The sequence below is a fragment of the Pseudonaja textilis genome, chromosome 1 (genome assembly GCF_049901715.1).
Source record: "Pseudonaja textilis isolate UNSWEBS1 chromosome 1, rPseTex1.2, whole genome shotgun sequence".
Taxonomy (NCBI): Eukaryota; Metazoa; Chordata; class Lepidosauria; order Squamata; family Elapidae; genus Pseudonaja; species Pseudonaja textilis.
Genome location: NC_141990.1, coordinates 268654875 through 268679738, shown reverse-complemented (window position 1 = coordinate 268679738; position 24864 = coordinate 268654875). Strand labels below are relative to the sequence as shown.

General features: G+C 36.3%; 1 protein-coding gene across 10 annotated transcripts in view; it reads left to right on the top strand.

Moving 5' to 3' along the window:
• DPF3 (double PHD fingers 3) overlaps nt 1-24864 on the top strand; it is a 204073-nt gene that overhangs the window by 147512 nt on the left and 31697 nt on the right. For all 10 annotated transcript variants that reach the window (XR_003374929.2, XR_015741017.1, XR_015741018.1 and 7 more), the window contains exons 5-8: nt 101-196; nt 3972-4050; nt 10603-10740; nt 24096-24224. Coding sequence is in view for 3 of the 10 variants with exons in the window: in XM_026709310.2 (XP_026565095.1) it covers nt 101-196; nt 3972-4050; nt 10603-10740; nt 24096-24224 (442 nt within the window). In the remaining 7 variants the exon portion in view is untranslated. The remainder of the gene's footprint in view (nt 1-100; nt 197-3971; nt 4051-10602; nt 10741-24095; nt 24225-24864) is intronic.

Here is a 24864-nt window from a genome sequence, read left to right as displayed (position 1 = left end):
TTCTGTGATATATTTTCTTTGCAATTCTGCTAAAAAAACAAAAAGGTCTTCCATTGCACAGGGATTTGTTTTTAATTATTGTTTATTATTTCAACTCCAGCGGGTTTTGGAAAACGATGAGAATGCAGATGAAGTGAACGAAGAGGAAGAGATAGAAGAAGATATTCCAAAACGAAAAAACAGAGCCCGAGGACGGGTAAGTCGCTTTAGCCTTGAGGGAAGAAGGAGGCGGGTGAGGCCAGAGTAATCCCAATTCTCATTTTTACACATTTTTATATATTGCCCACAGTGGTATGTGGTATGTTCTAAAATGGTAGGATGATCATTTAATCATGTAATCGTGGTAGCTAATTCACACCTGTAAATTCTTTTTTATTTATTTATTTATTATCTACAACAATTCCATTCATTCCAACTGTGTGTCGATTAGGTATATATTTCATGTGTTTACAGTTTATAATTAATATTCTTCTTATCAATATAACAATATAACAATAATCACATTTTCGTATAAGTAATACCCAATATATCTGTTTTACAACCTTCTCTTATTGCTTTATGTACAGTATACATTTAATCCATTTTAATTTGTTTTATTTTCTAACCATTGGTAAAATAAATCCCATACCATGTAATATTCAGATTCTTTTTTTTCTTTAATTTCCAGTGTTAATCTAGTCATTTCTGCACATTTCTAAACATTTGAATCATTTTTTCCCTGGATCAGTATCTTCTGCAAATTCTCTATGGGTGGCTCACTGGTGTTTTTGTTTTTCGCTCTTTGATCTTTAATATAAAGCCATCACAAAGTGAAATGATGTAGAAAGCACCCATATATATTATATTATATTATATTATATTATATTATATTATATTATATTATATTATATTATATTATATTATATTATATTATGGCACATAACTTGTACTATTTGCTGCTGGTTTTCTCTCTGTAGATCAACTGAAAGTGTGTGTGTGTGTGTGTGTGTGTGTGTGTGTGTGAATTTCCCTTGGCAGTTTCAGGGAAGGGAGAAAGCTGGCTATTGATCAGTCTTCTCCACATGATGCGCCAGCTGCAGGCTCTCACTAATCAGGTCCCCTGGCAAGAAGCCCACGCAGTAGGCAGGCAGCTCACCTCACCTCCTACTCTTCCTGCTGCTTGGCTGTCTCAGCCCACTGGGGTGAACTGAACTCTCAGAACTGAGTGAAGCCCAGCCCTCCAAAAGTCCCAGGAGTATCTTTCCAGCAGAGAACTCTTCACCAGGAGCTATTTAGTTCTTAATTGTTTTAATACGATAACAATTAAAACAGTGCATACTGCTAGATTTCTGCTTTCTAACGTAATCCCAATGGCAGAAAATATGTTCCTCCAGCACAAAGAAGAATCCCCTCTCCCTGCATGGAAGAGAGGAGAAATCCTCCGTTCAAGGAAGAATAGATCTCAACTGCAACATCCATTCCACACGCCTTCTCCACTGACTTTTTGGGGTAACCAGCAGTAATGATTGCAAATGATGGCCACGTGATTGCAGGGCATTTTGCAACATGTTGTAAATGCAAATAGGCTGCCAAGTTCCTGAAATGCAGTCATGTGAATTGGGCAGGACAGCACAATGTTTTACAATGCCTGGAAGTGTTTTACTGGCCATATAGCACTCATTCTGAGGCTTTTGGGACTATGAAAATCAAGGACTACCTATATGGCTTATGGAATAAAGGACATTGCATTCTTGTTTTGCGCCTAGTCCTAATTGATGGGCCTTGCAGCTTTAAAAGGGGGCACAGTGACTCAGTGTTTAAAGACACCGAGCTTGTCAGCTGAAAAGCTGACAGCCCAGTTTGAGACCTGAATCCTATGCAGTGTGTGAGCTCTCATTACTTACTCCCCCTCTTGCCCACCTAGCATATGAAAGCAGGCAAATGCAAATAGATTAATAGGTACTACTTTGGTGGGGAGGTAACAGCATTCTGTGCACCTTTAGCATATAGCCATGCTAGCCACATGACCATGGAAAATGTCTTCAGAAAACGCTGGCTCCCTTGACCATGAAACAGAGAAGAGCACCATGACCTAAAGTTGGATATGACTGGACAGGAAAACCTGTTCCTTTATCTGTTGCAGCTTATAAAAAGTAAAGCATTAACTTGCCCACCCTTGCTTTAATGTATTGTAATTCTTTCACACCCATTTCCAAGCTGTACTATCATTTGCTTCAAACACTCTCTCTTCTTGGCATACTTCCAGTACATGTGACTGGCTTATGTACACCGGATTTTGTTCCTAAAATAAATGGGACTTTCTCCTTGTCTGCACTAAGCTGCCATTTGCAATAGATTTTCTGAAGCAACCTGGATCTTCTAAATTATATTTAGAAGGTCGGTTCCTAATCAATTGTTTCAGAGAATTAATAAGAAAGGATCAATGGTGGGCTGCAACCGGTTTAACAACCAGTTCGGTTCACGCGTGCGTGCAGGGTTCAAGAACCGCCCATTTTCGGCTTAAAAGCTTACCTTCTATGTCAGCGCTGGTGAGTAAAACAGTTGAGGTGTGGCAATCCGTTGTGCCACGCAAATCAGCTGAGCTAAAAAACAGGGAAATATAGGACAGGAAAGGGCAGGGGTGGGTGGATGGGGCCAACTGCTCACCGGAACTACCAGTTCACTAGAACCGGTCTGAACCAGTAGCAGCCCACCACTGGAAAGGATCCAAGGCAGAAATAAGACAGAGAAATGAATATGCCACACATTCCAAATTTGTGCAGGTCCCTTTCTTTGTAAAGCATGATTTCATTTTTAATCCTGGATTCCTTCATCTGTCCTCCTGGCAAGCATTCCCATTTGGCTGCATTTGAGTGCTCCAAGGCTGCGCCGCTGAAGCTTTTCAGCTGTATGCATGAATTCTTGCTATACGATGGCAGAAGCTGAAGGCAGCTGTAGATGACTAAATGCCAGACCGAAGCAATGAGAACACGCATGAAGCTCTCAGTTTGTGCTTCGAGGCTAGTTGTCTCTTTGCCAACCCCCTGAGGCCAGGTATAAAATTATCGGAATGTTGATAAAGAGATTTGAAGGCCAAAGACATGTGAATTCACAGAAAGCAACTTAAGAACTTGGATTTATAAAGTGGTGGAACACTAAAATCTGAGACTCTAAAACACAGATTATACAGATAATGTGGATGTTTTCAATTCATACCCTATTTTGTATACTTGATATTTTATACACTTCAGTGAAGATTAGGTGCGGTTGCAAATTATTATGCAAAACAATATGCATAACACTAATAGTACAATTTCTCAGTGGTAATATAATGTACATAACCCATCAACCACGACTTTGAAAAAAGGAGACATTTAGAAATCAAGGTACATACATGGGACTAAGTATTTTATTTTATTTTTGCCTCTCTTAATTCTAGCAACACATATTTTAATTTAATTTTAATAAGCCTCATTTCACTAATTCTTTGTAGTCTTTTTGAGAATTCATATAGGATATGAAAGAGTGAACGTTGTTGCTATGTTGCAATTCCCACATGGTCCAAGGCGATGTGGAACAATGAAATGGGAACTTCCCAATTTCCAGCAACTGCAACTTAGATAGGGACAAGTGTAGCATAGACATGCTAATGTTATTTGAGGAGCCTAGCAGTACCCAAGGATATTGTTCTACCAATTTATGTGGACCCAAATGCTACATTTTCCCACCAGAGTCAATGATTAGAAAGATGTATGCTTCTTCTTCTGCAGAATCTACAAGCAGCTCTTCAACTCAATATCAGAAGTGACTTAATTTAGAAGCTGGTGTTAATTCGTTAATCTGCTCAAGGGCAGCTTTTCTCATGAATGTGTACTAATAATGATGACAAGGCAGAAAGTTCATTGTATGATTTGTGAAATTATGTTGAGTTTTAGTGTTTTGGCATAGCTATAAAGCATAGTTTTTGCATTAATACCTTGGTTTCATTCTAGGCCCGAGGCTCTGGTGGTGGTAGGCGAAGGAATGATGTTTCTTCTATGGATGACCATGATAAACCTTATGTTTGCGACAGTAAGTAATCTCCAGACTTTCACTCAGCTTTTTCAAATGTAATTTTTACCGATAATTTGATTACAGTAGTAAAAAACCAATACAAACTACACTTAAGAGAAAAAAAAGTGAATAGAAAAAAGAATAAAAAGTGCAGAAAAAGAAAAAGAAAGAAGAAAAAGAAAATAAATATATAAAGAAGTGACCTCCAACCTTTATCACAACCAACAGAAGTAAATTCAGTAACTTTCTGCCTTCTCTTTATATACAGGCTTCCTCTTCTTCCTATATCCCAACTTTAAAACTTCTTAAGGGTTGAAGGAATGTCATCTAAAACTTGTCAGTCCAAAGATTCTGATTAACTGAAACAAGCTGAAAGTAACTAGAAAACAAAGTATGTAAATCTAATGTCCTTTCAAAGGCACAAACCAATGTTTGAGCTACATGGTTTGTCTCCCAGAGCCCTATACCCATTGGAGAATATTATCTTGTGGTCTTCTTGCAAAGAGCAACTGTCTAGAGCCCTTATGAGAGATATCAAGTCCTCCCTTTGTCCACAAAGGAATTATTAAAGAGCTGGTCTATTCCTTAGTTCTTCGTTTTGACAAAATTGTTGCCTCTGTTTTTCATGGAGCCATCTTCAGTCTATCATTTCTTCCTTGGAAGTATACTTATTTTTCTACTATGATTTAGAATCTTATGATTTAGAATTTATATTCTTGTTGATGCAAGTGAAATTTGCATTTGCTTCATGTTCGATTTGGGTTCAAGCGCTATTCACTTGCTTTTTTGTGTTAAAATTCATTCTGTTATTTTCAAATCATTTATCTAGCTTATCAAAATTCTTTGCAATTTTATTTCTGTCTTTAGGGTATTAGTTAACACACTAATTTTGTGTAATCTATAGATTTCATTAATATGCCCTCATCTTTTCATCTATGTCATTAATTTAAAAAATGTTTAAAAACACAAAGTCCAGGACAAAACATTGTCATTTCCCAGTACCTCCTTCCTATTTGATAAGAAACTATTGATGAGCACTTTTTAAGTGTATCTTTCAACCAGTTATGTATTCATTTAATGTCAATGCCATAACATTTGGCATAATAGTAGTTTGCTACACAGAATATGATGGGATACTTTGCCAAATGCTGAAATCTCAGCATTACATTTACAGCATATTCATAATCTACTAAGGAAGTTCTACATCAAAAACTTGAAACGAATTTAGTTCGGCAATATTTGTTCTTGACAATTCCATGTTAATTTTTTGCCAATCACCATATTATTTTCAAGGTATTTACATATCAAATTCTAGAATTTCTCCAGGTTTTAGTATTACATAGAATTTACTGTAGTTCTCTTAAACTAACTTTTTCTTTCTTTCTTTCTTTCTTTCTTTCTTTCTTTCTTTCTTTCTTTCTTTCTTTCTTTCTTTCTTTCTTTCTTTCTTTCTTCCTTCCTTCCTTCCTTCCTTTCTTTCCTTGTGAAGATATGGTCATTGCCCTCTACCAGCCATCTGGCACTTCCTCTTTTCTCCAAGATTTTTTAAACCTTATAACAGTTGAATAAAGGTCCAGCAAGGCCATCTGTTCCTGAGGATGTAGTTAATTTAACCCCGAGGAATTAAACTTATACCAAGTGAATAGTTGTTGCCTGGCCTTGTTCTTATCAGCCACTTCATTCTGCCTAGTAGAATCCATGTTCTCTTGCTGGAGAAGTTTTGAGATAAAATTGAAGATGAATAGCTTGGACTTTTCTTTGTTAAAGGCATTTTTGTATTTTGTTTTCCCTCCATTTTGAAAATGTGCTGCATTCTTTTTAGCATCATTATTGGTTTTATATAACTTTCATTGCATGATGCATTAAACAGGCCTCATTCATTTAGTGACTGCTCAAAATTATAACAGCACCGGAAAAAGTGACTTAACGATCAGTTCTTGCACTTACACTTACACAGCATCCCTATGGTCACATGATCAAAATTCAGGAGATTGACAACCAACATGTAATTACATTGGTTGCAACATCCTGGCATCATTTGATTGCTGTTTACAACTTTCCCAACCAGATTCTGACAAGCAAAATCAATGGGGGAAGCAGAATTCACTTAACGATTGTTTAACAATCACATATGAAGAACGGTTACAGGAACTGGGCATGGCTAGTCTAGTGAAAAGAAGGACTGGGGGAGACATGATAGCAGTCTTCCAGGAGAGGAAGGGGTCAAGCTATTTTCTAAAGCGCCTGTAGGCCAGACCAGGAATAATGGATGGAAACTGAACAAGGAGAAATTTAACCTGGAAATTATGTGAAACTTTCTGACAGTGAGAACAATCAATGAATGGAACAGCTTGCCCTTGGAACTTGAGGGAGCGCCATCACTTGAGACTTTCAAGAAGAGATTGGACTCTCATCTGTCAGAAATGGTGTAGGGTCTCCTGCTTGGGCAGGGAGTTGGACTAGATGACCTACAAGGTCCCTTCCAACTCTGATTATCTATTATCCTGTTACTTAGCTCTATCACCACCTTGCTTAGTAATGAAAATTTTGGTTCCAGTTGTGGGTTCTAAGTCTTATTAATATTGTTATTATTTTACTAACATACATTATGTAAAATTATTCTATATTTTATGCTTGTCTGCACATTGTTCCAAGTGATTTTTGTATATTACTAAAAATTCCACAAATCCTTAAATATAAGTGTCACTTAAATTACACATCTGAGCAATATCTGTGTACTCAGTTGAATAATTTCTGTTCATTTTGGATCCATTTTATGGAAGAGTATCTACAGAATGTAATTGCTCTTTATAAGAATTTCATTAATGTTCTTTTTTTGGAAAAATTCTGCTTATTTCTTGCTCCACTCTATTGATGTCCTGGAGAAAATCCATCTATAGTACATGGTTGCTAAAATTGACACTGATTAGATGGCCCATAATCAATAAGTGAATGAATCAATCACTATATTTTGGGTTTTTCTCCATGGGTACAAAATGCACGTTAAGCATTCATCATCTACATATCAACAAGCACCCTGACTCCTTAGGCTGTGTTACTATTTAATAGTATCTATTATACTAATCTAGAATTTATTTGGACTCCATCGTATGTATAAATAATATTTTTGTTATAGAAAATTCAGTTCAAAAACAATATAGAATTTCCAACATTCCCTTCAGTTTTAGGTGTTTTATCCCTAATAACTCACTTTAGAGAATTTTGTTCCATCAAGCTGGACACTTTTCTGCCAAGGTAAATAGAGAGTGCAAGGTGAGAGGTGTTTCATGCAAATAGATAGCATAATTTCTTATTAAATATTCTATATTTTTTCTCACTAATTTTTAGAGGAAAAGGCATTGACTATAATCTTAAAGTCTTCTCAGCAATGACCGTGTCATTCTTGCCTTTTGCATTTTAATTAATGTTCTTGTTAATAACAGCGTTGAAATGCCTGTGTTGCATAAGAAACATTGTTGTTTTGTTCCTGATGACTAATACAAATTAGTGTGGGTTTTTTCTTCCAGTGTTTCAAGGCAGTTGCCCTGTACACCTAACTTCTGTTTCTTTTAGGCATTTTTCTTCCATGAACTCGTTTCAATTTGAATGTGATAGCTATTACTCCTAAACAGCAGAAGTAATATTCTGAAGTTTACACATTAGCTTGCTTTCTGTCTTTACAAAGATGGGATGCCTAAAATATGTTCACTTTAAATATTGGTTATTCATTTCACACTCGTCAGTGCAGAATGTAGCTATATCATATCATAATTATGTTCATGTGTTGATAAGCAATTAATATTTATGTATTATGTTGACTCTGTAAACTGCTTAGAGAGGCCATAAAGCACTGTGAAGCGGTATATACAGGGGTAGGATTTCTACTGGTTTGGTCCACCTCTGTAGAACTGGTAGCTCTGAAAAGCAGCAGACATAGAACTGGTTCTGTGTCTGCTGCTGTTTTGGCCCACCTACCCGCCTGGGCTCTTACCTGACCTTTATTTCCTGGTTTTTCAACCTCAGCTGCTTTGTGCGGCACAGCTGCGGTTGAAAAATCAGAAAAAAGTGCTTTTTCAACCACTGCGCACCTGTGCGCAGTGCTGCTCAGCTGTCTAGGCACCAAGCTGACGACGATTCACATGCGTGTGCAAATCATAAATCACTGAACCGGTAGTTACACCGGTCGGATCCCACCCCATGGTATATAACTCTAAGCACTATTGCTATTATCCCAGACATTGCAACTGTGATTCCCAAACATTGCATTTGTGATTTTCCAGCTCTCTGAAATCATGAGGTTTGGCAGCTAAATGGCTGGTTTTCTTCTAGAAACCTAACACTCACTTAGATTAAGTTTAATTGGGGGCATCTATAATCTGTGTTTGTCTTGAGAAAAACTTGTACAGAAATACACACTAAAGATCACAAAGACATAAATACTATAAACAAATTCACAAATGTATCATGCAAATGAAAATCATGCTGTCATCAGGGACAAAATATTACACTTTATGATCTACGTTTGGATAATGCATTTTAGTGCAGACTGCAGACGAGTCCAAAGTGCAGAGAAGTGCATTTTCGTTCAGATAATGCAGAGAAGAACAACGAAGATGATTAGGGGACTGGAGGCTAAAACATTTGAAGAATGGTTGCTGGAATTGGGTATGTTCTGTTTAATGAAAAGAAGGACTAGGGGTGATATTGATGGCAGTGTTATAATATCTAAGGGGCTGTCACAAAGAAGGGGGAATCAATCTATTCTCCAAAGCACTTGAAATAGGACAAGAAACAATGGATGGAAATTAGTCAAGGAGAGAACCAACCGAGAACTAAAGAGAAATAGCCTGACAGTTAGATCAATTAATCAGTGGAGTGGCTTATCTCCAGAAGTTATAGGAGGTTTTTAAGAAGAGGTTTGATAACCATTTGTCTGAAATGTTATAGGATTTCCTGCTTGAGCAAAGGGTTGGACTAGAAGACTTCCAAGGCCCCTTCTAACTCTGTTATTCTGTGAATCTGTTGTTTTTATTCTAACTTACTATAGAACACAGATCAAATAGATTCAAACCAATCTACTATATTGAGCCAGTATGAGAGGACAGCTTTTGTTTAACTTAACATGAGATATGCAGATAACTAGCACATCAGTGAATTCAGCTTTGATCACTAGGGTTCAGAAGCTAGTTTCAACTCAACTAATTTAAAGCAAGTTCTCACCTAGTGTTTTATATTCAGATATGGAATAGACTTTTTTGTATTAGACAGCACATATAGTATTTAGATGTTGCATGTATATATAGCACGTGCCTCAGATGCAGGATCTGATTCTCTAAATGTTAGTCATTTCTAGATGATAAGAGATAAGATGGGTGGAGTAGGAATCAGGGAACCACCTATAGCAATAGTATTTAGAGGTGGGTATTCAGCAGGTTCTGACCAGTTCTGGAGAACTGGTAGTGGAGATTTTGAGTAGTTCAGAGAACCAGGAAATACCACCTCTGACTGGCCCCACCCCCATTTATTCTCTGCCATCTGATTGGCTGGGTCTTCTTTAGTTGCCCTGCACAGGAAAATGGTGCTGGAAATCAGGTTAGTGGGTTGGGAAAGGAATGGGGATTTTGCAATAACCTTCCCCCGGGAGTGGGGAGGGAATGGAGATTTTACAGTATCCTTCCGCTGCCACGCCCACCAAACCATGCCACGGCCACCAAGCCACACCCAAAGAACCGGTAGTAAAAAAAATTGAATCTCACCACTGATTTAGACTGATATACCTCTCCAAAGTGCTTTACAGCACTCTCTGAGTTCACATTTTACCAACCATGGAAGGATGGATGAGTCAACCTTGAGCCAGTCAGGATCAAACTCCTGGCTATAGGCAGCATTAGCCTGCAGTACTGCATTCTAACCATTGCACCACCAGACTCATATGCACAATTGAAACACTGCCTTTTTTTTTTTACACATGTGTCATACAGCTGTACTTGAACAATCATATTTGTAGGAGAAGGACTGGCAGAGGCAAGAGGCAGAGTTAAAAAAGGGATCAGCCTAGAATCCCTACATAGCCACAGATGGACTAAGTCGACACCCCCCAAATTTGGTTGACTCTCATCTAACTCCAAGCAGGTGCTGATCATTAGTTGAGAAGATCCCTGTGCATAGGATTTTTAGCAATAAATCAATTTAATAGGACTTTCATGTAACAATGGACTTCATCTAACAATGTTACTTTTAATGAATGGAATGCTTAAAGCAGCAGTACTTTTCTTTCAGAGCTGTTCAAAAGCCTGAAAAATATCAGGTGGCTTTAACGAATGTCACATATGTTCGGTACTCATACTTGTATATGGTTCCAAGCAATTCTTCTGCATAATTTTTGAAGCATGCACAACTTCTTGGAATATGACATTTCTTTAGGATGCAAAGCTTTAAGTCAAGAAATAGAATTTCTGTTGACTGACATAGGCAGACAACTTGTGCAGAAGTATGCAAGAGGAGCCCAGTATTTCTGATGTAACGTTTGCTCAACCTGTTTGTTGTTCTCTGCACTTTCTGTGTTTGCAGTCTGTGGCAAGCGCTATAAGAATCGACCAGGACTGAGCTATCACTATGCTCACACTCATCTTGCTAGCGAGGAAGGGGATGATGCTCAGGAACAGGAGACATGTTCACCACCTGTCCACAGAAATGAAAATCATAAACGTGAGTAGGATATATGTGCCCCTTATATTTTAGAATGTAAAGCTCCAGTCCCTATTATACCCTCCCACCGCTGCATCCATCTTTGCATTACAGTTATGGCTATGCTTACTTTGCTCCTCTGTGAATTGTGAGGACCAGGCTTTTTAATGGGACTAATCAGCTGCAGCTTTTCCAGATGCTGAGCTCAGCTAATCCCAAATTTGTCTCAGATCTCCCATTAGCTTAGCAGCGGGTCGCTTGCCATCACTGTTCCTCTGGGATGAACATGTGGAGAAGAGACAAGACAAACAGTTTTGTAGTGGTTCCTTTTGAGAACAACATATATGTTCCCTTTTCATTTCTTTTTCCTTCTTGTCACTGGACAAAATTCCCCAAGTTTTGTAAAGTTCCCTATTAAGGGATCAAATAAGAGACAAAGATCTTGGTTAAAGAAAAAGATTTACTGTTGGCTTTAGGTCCAACAATATTTTTTTGCTCCCGAAGCATTTGAACATTATCAAAAATGCATTGAGGTTCTATTTGCCTCATTTTTTTATGACAGAAGGTTGGATGTTGGATTGAAAAGTGAACCCTTTATAAATTTTTATAAAACATTGCACCTTTCTAAGAGAGTAAATGGCTGTAGGAACACGTTGCTTCTCTATAATGTATTTTATAATATGAATGTGTTATTGGAAGTAAAATAAAATTGGTGGTATGATGTAACTCTCTATTGATAAGGAGAAATGGGGAAATGTTGAGTTGCATACCTGTCAAAGCAGCTTAAATAATAATGTTTTTTTTATCAGATGAAAGTATAGCTTTAAACAGGCTTTTAGTCTTTTTTTAGAAGTATAATTCTAAATTAGTATAAACTGCTATTTTGTTATATTTGGTGGTATAATATGTGCTTCTTTTATTTTTTTATTTTTAATAAGTAAATATAAAAACTATAAAAGAAGAGAGGAAAGCTGGAAAAAAATAATGTATAACAATACATATCAATAACTTGAAGCCAAGATTCATTATAGTCATCTATGGTTTTCTATATTAATCAATTCTGTAAACCACAGAATAGTTGGAGGCTTATATTTATCTTTCTAATGCTGAACTATTCAACTTTTTATTGTAAATCTATTTTCTTTGTCTGGAAATCAACTCCCATGTGATCGAGATAAAATGTAAACTTATGAAAATATTAAATCTCATTGAATTAAGATTTTTTTTTGATAATCTGAAGCATATGTGATATTTCTTTTAAAATATAATAGATACAGTATAAAAAATAAAATTGAAAATATATGCAAGGAAAATCCCTAATTATTCTGTGAATCAATTAGCTAATTTATTAATGCCAATGCAATGGCTAACAATAATTTTCTATGAATTATTTTACATATTTCATAAAAATATATTGTCAATTTTCCTTGTTTTGAAAAAAAAAATCCACAATATAATTTCATACGTTTTTAGAACTATCATCCCACAAGACTGCCAATAACAAAAAATAGAAGAAGCAGTGGGTAGCTATCTACATTCATTGTGTTTATTTATATTGTTTTATATGTTACTGCCAAGGGTCAGATTAAAATGGCTGTTATAAAAATATTTCTAATAAAATAATTACATTAATAAATAAACAGCCCCAAGTCATCAAGTATCTTAAGTCAATTATTCAATCTTCAGTTGTTCACCAACCATAACTCAGCATGGAGAAAGTTTCATATTAAATCCACTTTCATGTTTCTGGCAAATGTGATGACACTGATAGGACCTCCCTTTCATCCAGAGCTGTTTTATGGCAGAGGATGAAAAATTTGGAAAGCATGGAATCAAATATTTTCAGTATTGGATAAACAGTCAAAATACATTTAAATGGATTGCCTGACATGATAAAGTCTCTTAAAAAGTATATGCAGTGAATTAAATAAACAGATGTAGTAGCCAAAAAACATTCATTTTGCTACTATATCATCATGTCTTTTAACTCCTAAGTTTATTGTCCCTTCCCAGATCAGGTGAGTCAAAAAGTTCTAGCCCTTGAAATCCTTTTGTTCGGAATGGTTACAATTTTGCAAGAATTCTTATGGCTAATGGTAAATTGTTAGAGCTGGGCTGAGTCTGCAGAGTGGTGGTTTAGAGGTCTCGGACTTTTCCCAGAAGTCTGTTTCATTCTGTATGTTCCCCTATCTGGTTGTCAGCCAGTGGTGTTTATAGGGTGAGTCAAAAGTTCCAGTTGTTGTAATGTAATTAAATCCCTTGCCCCTTGTATAGTAATGCTCCCGGTATGTGAATGGATTCACACATTATCCTTTTGGAATTGTAGAAAGGTGTAATCAGATTGTCCCAAAGGTGCTTTTCAAAAGGCAACTGGACTTCCTTGTTTTTCCCTCCCTTTCCTCAAAAATGTTTTGCTTCTCATCAAAGAAGCTTCTTCAGCTCTGTCATTTGTCTTTTGAAAAGCACCTTTGGGACAACCAGGACCTAGATAATTGAGAATCTCCATACATACGTGTAACACATTATTTGACTTTTTGACCAAATTAAATATTCTGTGCCAACCACAGTGGTTTCCAGATTGTTTCAAGTGAAAATTGGAACTGATGACTGTGGCTAATGTCAAGGAGCCAATCTTCTTTGGCCCTCTCTGAAGAAAGAGAGGAGGAGAGATTGTCTATATTGTGCTCCATAGGGTCACTCCTCATGAGGAGACTGCAAGGCAGCAGTCTGTGGAAAATGGGGGAACCAGGAGGTGAGGCAATTTGCCATTCTTGCTCCAACAGCTTTGAAAAATACTGAGTTCACACTTCAATTCTTCACATAACAAAATGAAACTATATAAGCTTTACGACTTTAAAATAAACAATACATGCCTTTACCTATAGAAAGTTTTTAATGAATTAAGAAAGCATTAGAATATTTGATTTTGCTTATTAAGAGTTTTGAAATTAATTTTAAAGAATAAATGCCTTTTCACAAGAAAGCAAAATTATTGTTGATATTGGAGACATAATAAGATAGGTAACTTAAAGTGATTGTTAGGAATGTAAGTCACCTAACAGCTATTTGGGTTGGAAATATATAAACCAGGATAGACATTTTAATACTGTCTCTTTAAGAAAAAGCAAAATTTGTAATTGGGTGTGGTTTCTCAAATGGCCATAAGATAGAGCCAAAACCTGGGTTGTCTTAGTCTTAGTCTCAGAAGAAGTCTCAGTGAGTCTCTTTTTCCTTCTGTTGGAGAATATTGCCATTCCTTCTAATTGACTGCTTATTCCTGGATTTGATGTAAGTCTTATACTGAACTGTTTTTGACACTGGACTTTGTTATTGGATTATCCCTGGATTGAAAACTGACTGATTTTACCTGTGAATGACTTTGGACTGTGTCTGAACTTTGCTTAAACATTTGTGGAAGTAAAAACCTACATTTACTGTACAGTGTATCTGTGTGCTGTGTGTATATTATTCAAACACTACTCTCACTACGTCTCCCTTTATGCGCTTATTCTCCTAACAGGGAATTACCTCAACAGTGATATTCAGAGATACTTTTGAGGAATTGCACAAAGACTTTGTATCAACAATGTTCACTGTGTTCTTATGTGTTCTTATGACAAGCCATTTCTGGAAGAAACTATTTCCGAAAAAGATGATTGTAGACAACAGCATAAACTAGATTTTAGTGGATATACAAAATAATAATAATAAAAAACCACATGAGGTTTTAAAGTTAAGAAAGAAAGAAAAAATATCAACTCCAGAGACCTGGACAAAGAGAAAAAAATCATTGCCCATTGGGATTGCCTATAGATAAAAGTTGATGATAAGGAGTGAATAATTTTATATCTGTTAATAAGCAGAAGATTAATAAATAGGAGGTGAAGAGGCAATCAAACTATTTCTACTTGTGAAGAGGTTGAGAAGTTGTTCTTTTATTTTGTCTTTTCTCTATTTTTTAAAATCAAATCAGGAAATGAGCTTTTTGAAAAGATGTATTTTGTTAGCCATAAACTGTCCTGGTTCTGCCAAGGTGTCTACTTTGAAATCCCTCACTATATGTATCTGCAGTACTTTATTTCTATCTCTCTATTCATCTCTCCATCCATTTACCAACAGCCTACACATAATTTTTAAAATCTGAAAGGGAAGAGAAGAATATTGCAAACACTTCATGGGCTTGTGGAATATTACGTATCATAACTTTATTCTAACTACTGGAAATAATATTCAGCTACCTCTTTGAATTCTGAGATTTCAGTGGCTATTCTTCAAACATTTTCAGGAAGGTCATTTGCCATCCTAAGAGTCAGAAATTGCTTTTTAAATGAACTTGCTTAAATGAAGTTGTCTGCCCCCACTTGTCTGTGATTCCATGGAAGTTGGATCATACACCTGATTTGAGGTTATTAAGATATTTGCCTATTACAGAAACAATTACAGCAAAAAAAATTGGAAATGGCACAGTTTCTCTGTATGTTCTTTAAACAGTCATAGGGACTAGCTATTTAGAATTAAAATTTAAATATAAGCTTGGTGCCCCCCATTTCTAACTTTAGGTATTTTTTCAGGCTAATGGAATGGTTAAACTAACAGCCCCTTCCCTGCTCAGTTTATTAAACTGTCATATAAAACAAGGGTGAAAATAGAAACATTGGAAGAGATCGCCTGTTATTCTATGATAAGGATTCTTAGAGCATTTAGTATCTAAACAAGAAAGTTCAAGTGGTTTCCAGGGCTGGGATATGACAGGGTTAACTACTGGTTCAGGATTTACGAGGCTCGGTGATTTATGATGTGCTTCCCTGCACTCTGCAAGCCGCACACCTGTAAATTGTCATCAGCATGCTGTGTGCAGAGAAGCAGCCTTTGAAATAGCCCTCTTTTCCTGCTTTTTAAACTGTAGCTGTGCCTCGTTCGGCAGCTGAAGTTGAAAAATCAGGAAATAAAGATCAGGCAAGAGCCCAGGTGGGCGGGTGGGCAAAAACATCAGTAGACATAGAACTGGTTCTATGGCTGCTGCTCTTCAGAGCTACCGGTTCTACAGAGGTGGACAGAACTGGTAGAAACCCACCCCTGGTTTCTGCATAATTTTGTACATTTTATTTTAGATGTTTTAAAGTTTCTTCTGAACAGAGTACTCAAAGAGGTTTACATAAATGTATAGCATTCCATGATTAACCCAATGGAGTAGAAAGGAAACAAACACATATGCTCAAGGATAAACAATGGTTTTCCTTTGTTTCCAAAGGAAACAAAAATTTCTAACAAAATATAGACTAAAACTTCTTAAAACATTGTGGCCTCCAACCAATGGTGACAGATAAATAAAGAGGGCCTAAATGTAAGAAACAATCCTTGTACTGGGTACTGTAACAAGAAGTGCTCCATTCTCATAGATGTGAAAGATGTCTGTATCTGTTTTGAGACTGTTATTGATGTCTTGGGGTGGGGTAGGTTTCAAACCCAGTCAATTCAATTTCATTGGTCAGATGTAAAATATGCTGTGGTACATGTAATCTTGCAGTACATGTAATTGTTAATATTGCTGTTCCATAATTAGCTGATTTCCTTGTACACAGAATAAAGCAAGGGAAGAGTGCCAGTTTCTCATGTCTTGCTAGGGTGGGTGGCTCTCGAATTTAGTTTTGACAGAGCTGCATTGTTACACGGGCCATTTCCTCACTTGTGATTTATTTATAGCATCATCTAGTATCACCCAGCCACTGTTGAGGCAATATAGAATTTGTCCTCATTACTATTATCTTGCCCAACAATGGCTAGATGATGCTGTAAGATACTATAAATCATTAAAGAGAAAATCACTAAAGACTGGACTTGAAGAATCTTCTCATTAGCATGAATACAAGGTGAACTGATGGGAGACAGAGTAGAACATCTCTTGCCGATTTAATGGAAACGTCCTTTTAAGGAAATTGTCTCAGATAATTTTTGTGGTAATAGGAACTAGAAATATCTTCAGTTTCATCAGTGGAGTGACTGCTAGTGGCATTGGTATAAAGTCTGAGTAACATGTGCCCAAGAACCAGCTCTTGCCCAAGAACAACTCCTACCAACATTTCTGCAGCTGTGTTTTGTACCTTCTCAAAAGGTACAAATTCTCTGAGAGAGTGTGATATAAGTAGTCATTTACTGCACTTTAAAAAAAATAATCCAAATCTGGTGTTCCAGATGGGCTAGAACTATGTGCAATGGAAAGACTAGCCTTTGAGACCCACACATTAAGGTAATTTCTATCACCACCTGCTTTAAAAACTTGTTCTTCTAGGAGAAAAAGATGATTAATTTGGCAGTTTGAATCTCACCAGCTCAAGGTTGACTCAGCCTCCCAACCTTCTGAGGTTGGTAAAATGAGGACCCATATTGTTGGCGGCAAAATGCTGACTCTGTAAACTGCTTAGAAAGGGCTGTGAAGCACTGTAAAGTGATATATAAGTCTAAGTGCTATTGTTAGTGCTATTACTATTCACATATCTAGCACAAGTCTTTATCTCTGGTGACATATATCAACAACACAGCATTTTATAAAAATTCCTTTTAAAATTAGAACATAATGTAATTTTCAACTGTTTTAAAAGGGGTATTCATTTCTCCTATAGAAATCTCTTTCAAAACAATTATATCTTATTAATTTACAATCTTGTATAAAAATGCTATTGCAGAACTTGATTCCTTGTCATTTTCTTCCTAACAAAACACAACAGAATATTCCTTGGCTTTTTTCTTGTTCTATCAATCTAGAATTTGTTTTTTAAAACTTTATCAGTTTCTGTCATCATATTTTCGTCTTTCCAATCGAGAAAAATTGCCAAGACTTTAATATTTTTTGTCTAATATTTTGATCATAAGCTTCCAATAAATTATATAATTCCTCCCCCAGGTCTTTATCAAGCACTTCTCTCTTATTCTCCAAAATTCTCACTTTATCATTGATTTGTTTTACCTTTCCATATATTTGGTTTATAGAACTATCCAATTTGTAATGATTTTTTTCAAGTCCCTTTTTATCTTTGCAAGTTGTTCTTTTTCATAAGTTTCTATCTTAGAGCCCTTTCTTCAAATAATTTCTGAAGCAAATCTGGTAGCTGTTTTCTCTCAAGGCTATTCTAGAAATCTCCTCCTGCCCTCTGTTGCAATTTTTCTAGTAGTTGCCATTGTATATTAAAACCAAAACTGAAAATATCTCAAACAAGCAAGAGGAAAAGGAAGGCTTCCCTCTCCTCATAACTTCAACCCACATCACAATTGCACCAAAATATCACTGTCTAGTTTAGTATCTTATCTTTTGTTTGTATAGAGTCCCCCAGTTAAATGCATATGTTAATGATAAACAAAAAGCATTCACACAAAGATCTGGTTTCTTTAAGCAGCTAAATTCAAGTTTATGCCAAAGCACGATCCTCAAAAATAAAAATAATAACAAACAGGAAAATAACTGTTCCTTTTATCCATTTTAAAACTCCCTTAAATCTCTTTGTTAAGCTTTTTGCAAAATGTTCTTAAGTCTTAAAATCCTTAGAATCTCTTTTTATTTTGTAATCTTGAAAAAAAAAGGTTTAAAATAAAATAATCTAATCTATGCAGCAAAGGAAATTTGTAGATTATTATTTCCAAAAGTGGTTAAGAAATTAGGCTAGCAAGGGTTGATGTTTGGGTAAACTACACTGCAATTGTAAGCATGCATGGAATTCTGAGACTCCCTGCAGTTCAATTCCTGAGCTGATGCAAAAACTTTCATTTCTGTAGTTTACCCAGGAGGATCCACTTTTCAGAGTGCACAAAAGTTATCTCATGATCTCCCTTGGATGAAGGGAGCGCCCATCTTCCAGCTGGCATTCTTAGTTGTTGTGTCTCTTAGTTTCTTTGGAGACATCAGACTGTCATAATTCCTTCCTGGAAACCCCATAGTCAGCATCTCCATTTTATGCTGTATACAATCCACAAGAACTGACAAATCTGACCCTGCCCTTACATAGAGAAAGAGAGAGAGAGAGAGAATGGCTTTTGATCTTACTTGCTAGACATTCTGATGCATGGCGTTTCCTAATAATGGCAACTATCATTAAATATAATAGTCTCTTTATTGGCACATGTCTGTGAACAGAAGTAATGCAATCCTCTTGCCCAAATTCCTTCTAGAAGATAGAAGGTGAGATGTTATAGACTCTGACCATTACCTGTGCACATCCTTTTCAAATTCCAAACAATTGTATAAGCATAGAGCACTCTTGTAGTTTTAATGAATGTACTTAGTTGCATAGTAAAGCCTTGCCATAATCTCCGTTTCCATATACAAATACTGATACTTCATCTGCAAAGACCCATCCTTCTAAAGGTGCAAAGTTTAACACAAATATTGATTTACAACCATATCAGAAATTAGATATTTTAATGACTGATTCCTTTTGTCTACATTGTATATGAAAACCGTTTTTTTCAGGATAGTTGTAAAATTACAGTCCATATGCATATTTTAATTACACAGATAGTCCAGATCCCATGGCTACTTTCCATATTGGCATTAATGTCTTTCATAAGGATACTTGAGAACATAAGCAACCCTACCTCCCCAAATTCTGTTACTGTAATCTTACAATAAAGGTAGTATTAGTACTCATGGTTTTGGTTTCTTGTCTAGTCTATCTCAAAGGACTGGTATCAATCTTGCAAGCCTGAAAGATTTCTGCCCTCCCTTGCCTTTAAGAGAACTAGGAAAAGTCCCTTCTAAGACAACCTTCCCCACACCTCCCATTCCTTCTATGGGCTAATATATCTTTTGTCTGATTATTGTCTTTTGTCTCCCAAGGTTATTTTCACAGCCTTTACAAAAGGCCTTACTGGTTATTCTACCAAATATAGCCAATATGTCTATAGCATATTTCTTGACTGTTAATTCCTTTATTGCTTATAGTCAATCCTAAAGAGCAGAAGCTACTCATTACTTCAATAATTTCAAGTTAGCAACCGTATCTATTATCATTAGTTTAGTCTTCTTAATATTCATTATGCTCCCTGACTTTCATTATTGGAATTTCCAAGTCATTTGCATTTTCGACTATCATAATCCTTACCATATTATTGAGTCATAGTAGAAGAATGCACTCTTCTGAAATCTTCTTTTCAAATATCTTCTGCCTCTTTCCCGCCAATGATTCAAAATGTATTTTAAGCACAGGCTTGAGATAACAGAGCTTTGATATGGTAGAGCAGATACTTATATTTTGTCTACAGACCACTGGAATTGTAGAGCTGCCCTATTTTTGAACCCACTTCAAGTCTTCTCTTTTCCTGATTTGTTGCACTGTTTGGCTCTCTTCTTTTTCTTTCTTTCCTCACAAATTTTTCTGTTCTTATCGGGAACAACTAGCCTCCTCCCCCTCTTCCTCCACCAGCCTTGTCACTTGAGCTGACATCATGGGCTGAGAGATAATGACTGACCAACGTTACCCACCTAGCTTCCATGCTTTAAAATGGCATTAGAACTCACAACCTCCTGATTTCTAGCCTGTTATCTTAGCCACTAGATTAAATTGGCTCTTAATGACATATGAAAACATCATCTCATACCATTTTAATATTTTTTACCAAATGTTCCTGATACTATCAGAATAGGATCAGATTTTGTAATAGAATCTGTAGAACAATTTTGAGATTTAGATTGTTATGTTAATTTAGTCTAGTATCATCAGATGAACGGCAATCTTTCTCAATTTAGTACTGTCCAAACAAGTTAAACTGCTACTCCAATTATCCACAGCTAGTATACTAGCTAGAAGATGATAAGTGCTCAAGGTAGTAGCAAACAGGCCTAAGATCAATACTTGAGTGGCATGGGGCTGGCCAGAGCTTAATAAGACTGAGATTGTACTTTACAGCCTCCTGCACCATTTCCTTCTTTGTTTTCTTTGGTATTACCAGTATATAGATGGGTGGCAGGCAAAACATGCATTTCATTGCAGGAGCTCATTTATTATTTTAGTTTTTAAAATTTTATCTTTATAAATTGTACTTAGTATTCTTAAATAATTATCCAGCACAGAGCTGACAAGCATCCCTGCCTTTAAATAATATTCCAAAGGAAGGCAGGGCCAGGTCAAAAACTACATTTAACTACATTTAAATTTAATCCATATTAACACAAATTAAATAAATATGGTTTACAAATTCTTAGTAAATTCTCTCTTCAGTCATATTTAAAATACAGGCTATAGGTCAGGTTCTGAAAATTATACCCAATGCTTTTAGTAGGGTTGAGCCCTGCTGATCTATTGGCAGCAGTAATAAAACATGTTCTAAAATTCACTGCAAACAGAACAGCATAGGGCTGTATAAAGTTTTAGACCTGATTCCAGAAAGATACTTGGGGGAATGCTCAAGAGGTTGCAAATTAAATTATCCATTGTTGATTATTCTTGTAAAATGTCATAGGTCCATAGTCAACTAAGTAGTATATAAGTGAGATGAGTAGCTAAACAAATACCAGTAAAAAAAAATTAACACCTGTCTAACCAGCTTCATCTTTTCTCAATGTTGTGTAGTGATGACACAACTGCTTCAAAGAGTTACAAACAGGTGCTACATTTGCACTGCCCTGTGGTTTAAAGCTCTTGTTCAGAAACAAATGCAAATCACGGAATAACTTTTGAACAAAATGGTGAGTTGATCTGGAATATATATATAGCATTAGTGGGGCAGAGAAAGGCTTTCCCCTGTAGTGACAGAAACCTGGCTTTAAGAGCAACGATAAGGCATCTTGGCTGAGATGGTAGTGATATTAGCATTTTCCTATCACACACAAAGTCAGGCTATCAAAAAGGCTAAGGAAGAGGAGTAGAGAAATGCAACAGTGAAAGCAGAGGCTAGTACACAAATCCTTTTGAATAAAGAGGAAATGTCTGAACTTTTTTAAAAAAAAAACGTAAGCTCCATCTGGCTTGTCCTTTAGCACTCTGGGAGATTTATGCTGCCTGCTGTATTTTCCTTCCGTCCCCACCTCTGTCCTGGGCAAAACAATGTGCAGTCTGTGCAGTGAGCCATTCCCTTTGAATCCTACCGCAATGACTTTCTTCATTTCTCATTAAATGGCTGGGAGAAAGCCAGCCGGAAGTGGACTCATCTCCAACAGGGATTCAATCGCTTCTTCTCTATGCACATGGCGCTTCCAGGAACGTGCCTACTTTCAGCTGCCAGTGTTGTTCTCCTCTTCCTGTTTATTTGATGTGGGGATGGTGGTAGTTTTAATTTCTCAAACCCATCTATGCCTTTTGAAAAGAGAGAGTGGGGAGGGGGGAGGAGGGGGAAAAGGTCACAAATCAGTTCTTTACACTTGAGAAATGGAGTAATAACAGGTGGCAAGATCAGAGGCAGCCAGAGCCTGGAATTTTGGTTGTCATGGAAACATGTCAGCCTGTGGAGAGATGAGCTCTGTCAGCAGTAGGGGGGGGGAAAAGCACACGAGGGGAAACTCAATGCCATTTACCCTGTAGGTTCAGATTGTATGTCAGCTGTCCCTCCAAGGGATGAAGGCTGGAAAGATATGAAAATGGGGAAGCCAAATCCCGCCCACAGATTGGAACTGTTCAAAACCGGGTTCCTGCACACCTTAGCCATCAAACAAAAGCTTTTTGTTTTTTCTTTTTGCAAAGAAAACACCCCAACCCTATTTCCCATTGTGTCGTGTGCCGTTTGGTCTTCGTGCCAACAGAAAAGGCTCTGCTGGCAGGTAGACAAGTTGCACTAGAAGCAGATAACAAATTTCACATTGCAGATGCTATTATAGAGGGTAAAAACTGGTAGCAGTTTTTCTGGTTTTCTGGTGAAATGCTACCCAGAGTATTAAATTCAAAGAGTGTTATAATGCTCTGTGCTAGAGGATGTGTGTGTGTGTGTTTCTATAGCCCTACTCCACCTCAAAACCCACCCTTAAGGAAATGTACTTTAAAGTCCTGGATAAAGGTAGAGGACATCTTCAGGAATTAGCACAGCCCAGAGATAGTTTAGCATTTATTGTCCAGCATGGGAATAGGCCCAATTGGCAAAAGACAGTTCAGGACAGTATTGGTTTGAAACATGCAGAAGAGGCTTTCATCTTGCAATAGACAGAAAATGGCTAAAATGATGATGGATGGCAATGATGGGGATTGTGATAGAAATAGAAAGGAAAGGAAGAAGGCAAACCAGAAACGAAACTCTTGCCTTTCTCTCTGAACATTTCTAGAAGGCCTCATTTTAAAAAGTGAGGATGGTGATCCAAAGCTTCTTTTTAAATTAAAAGAATAAAACCAACTGCCACAGTTGATTTTTGAGTAGCAATTCATAGGAGCTATATAGATCAGTTTGTTCCTTAACTTTGAAAATATATGTGAAATTACTGATGTGATACTGTTTACCAGAGCCAATAATCTTTGGCCCCATAGTAGCTATATCCAACACAGCTGAGGGTCAGAAAATTTGTGATAGTGGCCAAGGATGAGGATGGAACTGCTATGGCTTCCATCTCCCTCCCAGATGTTCTCATGAAGATAAAGGGCCATAGTGGTCAGGAAAGAATAATGGCTGTTCACTATTCTTGAATTCTGACACACACAAAAATTGAATTGTATTCCTACTAAGTTGGTTGAACTTAGGTCATCCTTCACTCATATAGTAGTACTAAAGTAAGAATTGCCATGCCTGCAGGCTGAGAACCATGCTGATCTTTTCAGGACCATGGAATGGATTCAGGAAAAACAAGTGAATTAGTTCAGGATGAAGATGATATTTGGTGTAATTTAACTTATTAATCAAATAATTATTTAATAACATTACTAAATAACATTAATGTGATATTTTGTATTCCATTTATATGTATTGTGTAGATACTTAATACTTTTCTTCCCCAGTTGCATTAAAAATTATATCTTTTGAAGCCATGCTATATCCAAGGCTTTTGGGAAAAACATGGTTTTGGATTCATGTGTGGTACACTTTCATGCTAAACAATGAGATTTATTTATTTTTTCTGGCCTAGAACCTATCGCAAGAAAGAAATGGTGCTCATAAGCCATGGTAAATGACTTCATATATCATACTAAGCCAAAGATAAAACACATTGTGGCTCACTATTGTATAATAATAGTTTTTGTCATAATTATTACTGCTTTTGAGCTGTATTACACTTTAAAACTTAACTGAGATCCAACTACTTTAATTTCTTTTGGAGAGCCAAAGGATTAAAGTCCAACTTTGATCCTTTGGCTTTGGCCAGTTTAAATTTTCAATTGATAAATACACTGTACAAATACAACTAAGTTAATAAGAATAAAAAATACACATGGAATTTCTCTCAGTTTAAAATATCATACTTCTACCTACAGCCCAAAAAGGACCAGATGGGGCCATCATTTCCAATAACTACTGTGATTTCTGCCTTGGAGGATCTAATATGAATAAAAAAAGTGGACGACCAGAGGAGCTTGTTTCATGTTCGGACTGTGGGCGTTCTGGTAGGTGATATGTTATTGCAGCTATCTGTGAGCATTAAGCAACAACAACACTCTTTTCATATATTTATGTTTATACAGATAAGATTAAGGGATTTTTGAGTGGATTATATTTTACAATATATGATTTAATGCATACTTTAAAACTAATGGAAAACTGCAAAAGTGGAAAGTCTTGTAGAAAGACATTTGTTCCCATTTAAATGAAGACAAGATTAAAGGAGAGTTTTTCTCTTCACACATTACATTTGGTATTCAGTGATGTGCCACTCAAATTTTCTACAGCCTGGATTATGATCAATGCAATTGATCATTCTTTTTGTCTCTGTCTCTCTTTGTCTTTCCCTTTCTCATACTTGCACACAAACAAGCACACCTCAGATTATGGGGTAAGGTTGAAGATGACTGTCTAACTTTTTTTTTTTTTAGAATGTAACTTTTAGGGAGTTTTTGATTTCTCCATTTAATATATATGTTTGTATATGTATTTATGAGTGTGTGTTTTATATAAATTACTTGCTCCATCATAAATACTTTTTATTCTTTAGAGGTTGTGTTTGAATATTTTTATTTATTTATTAGAATTAGAATTTATCCCAACTTATTACTTTATGAGTAAGTTGAATATTATTTTAACAAAGAA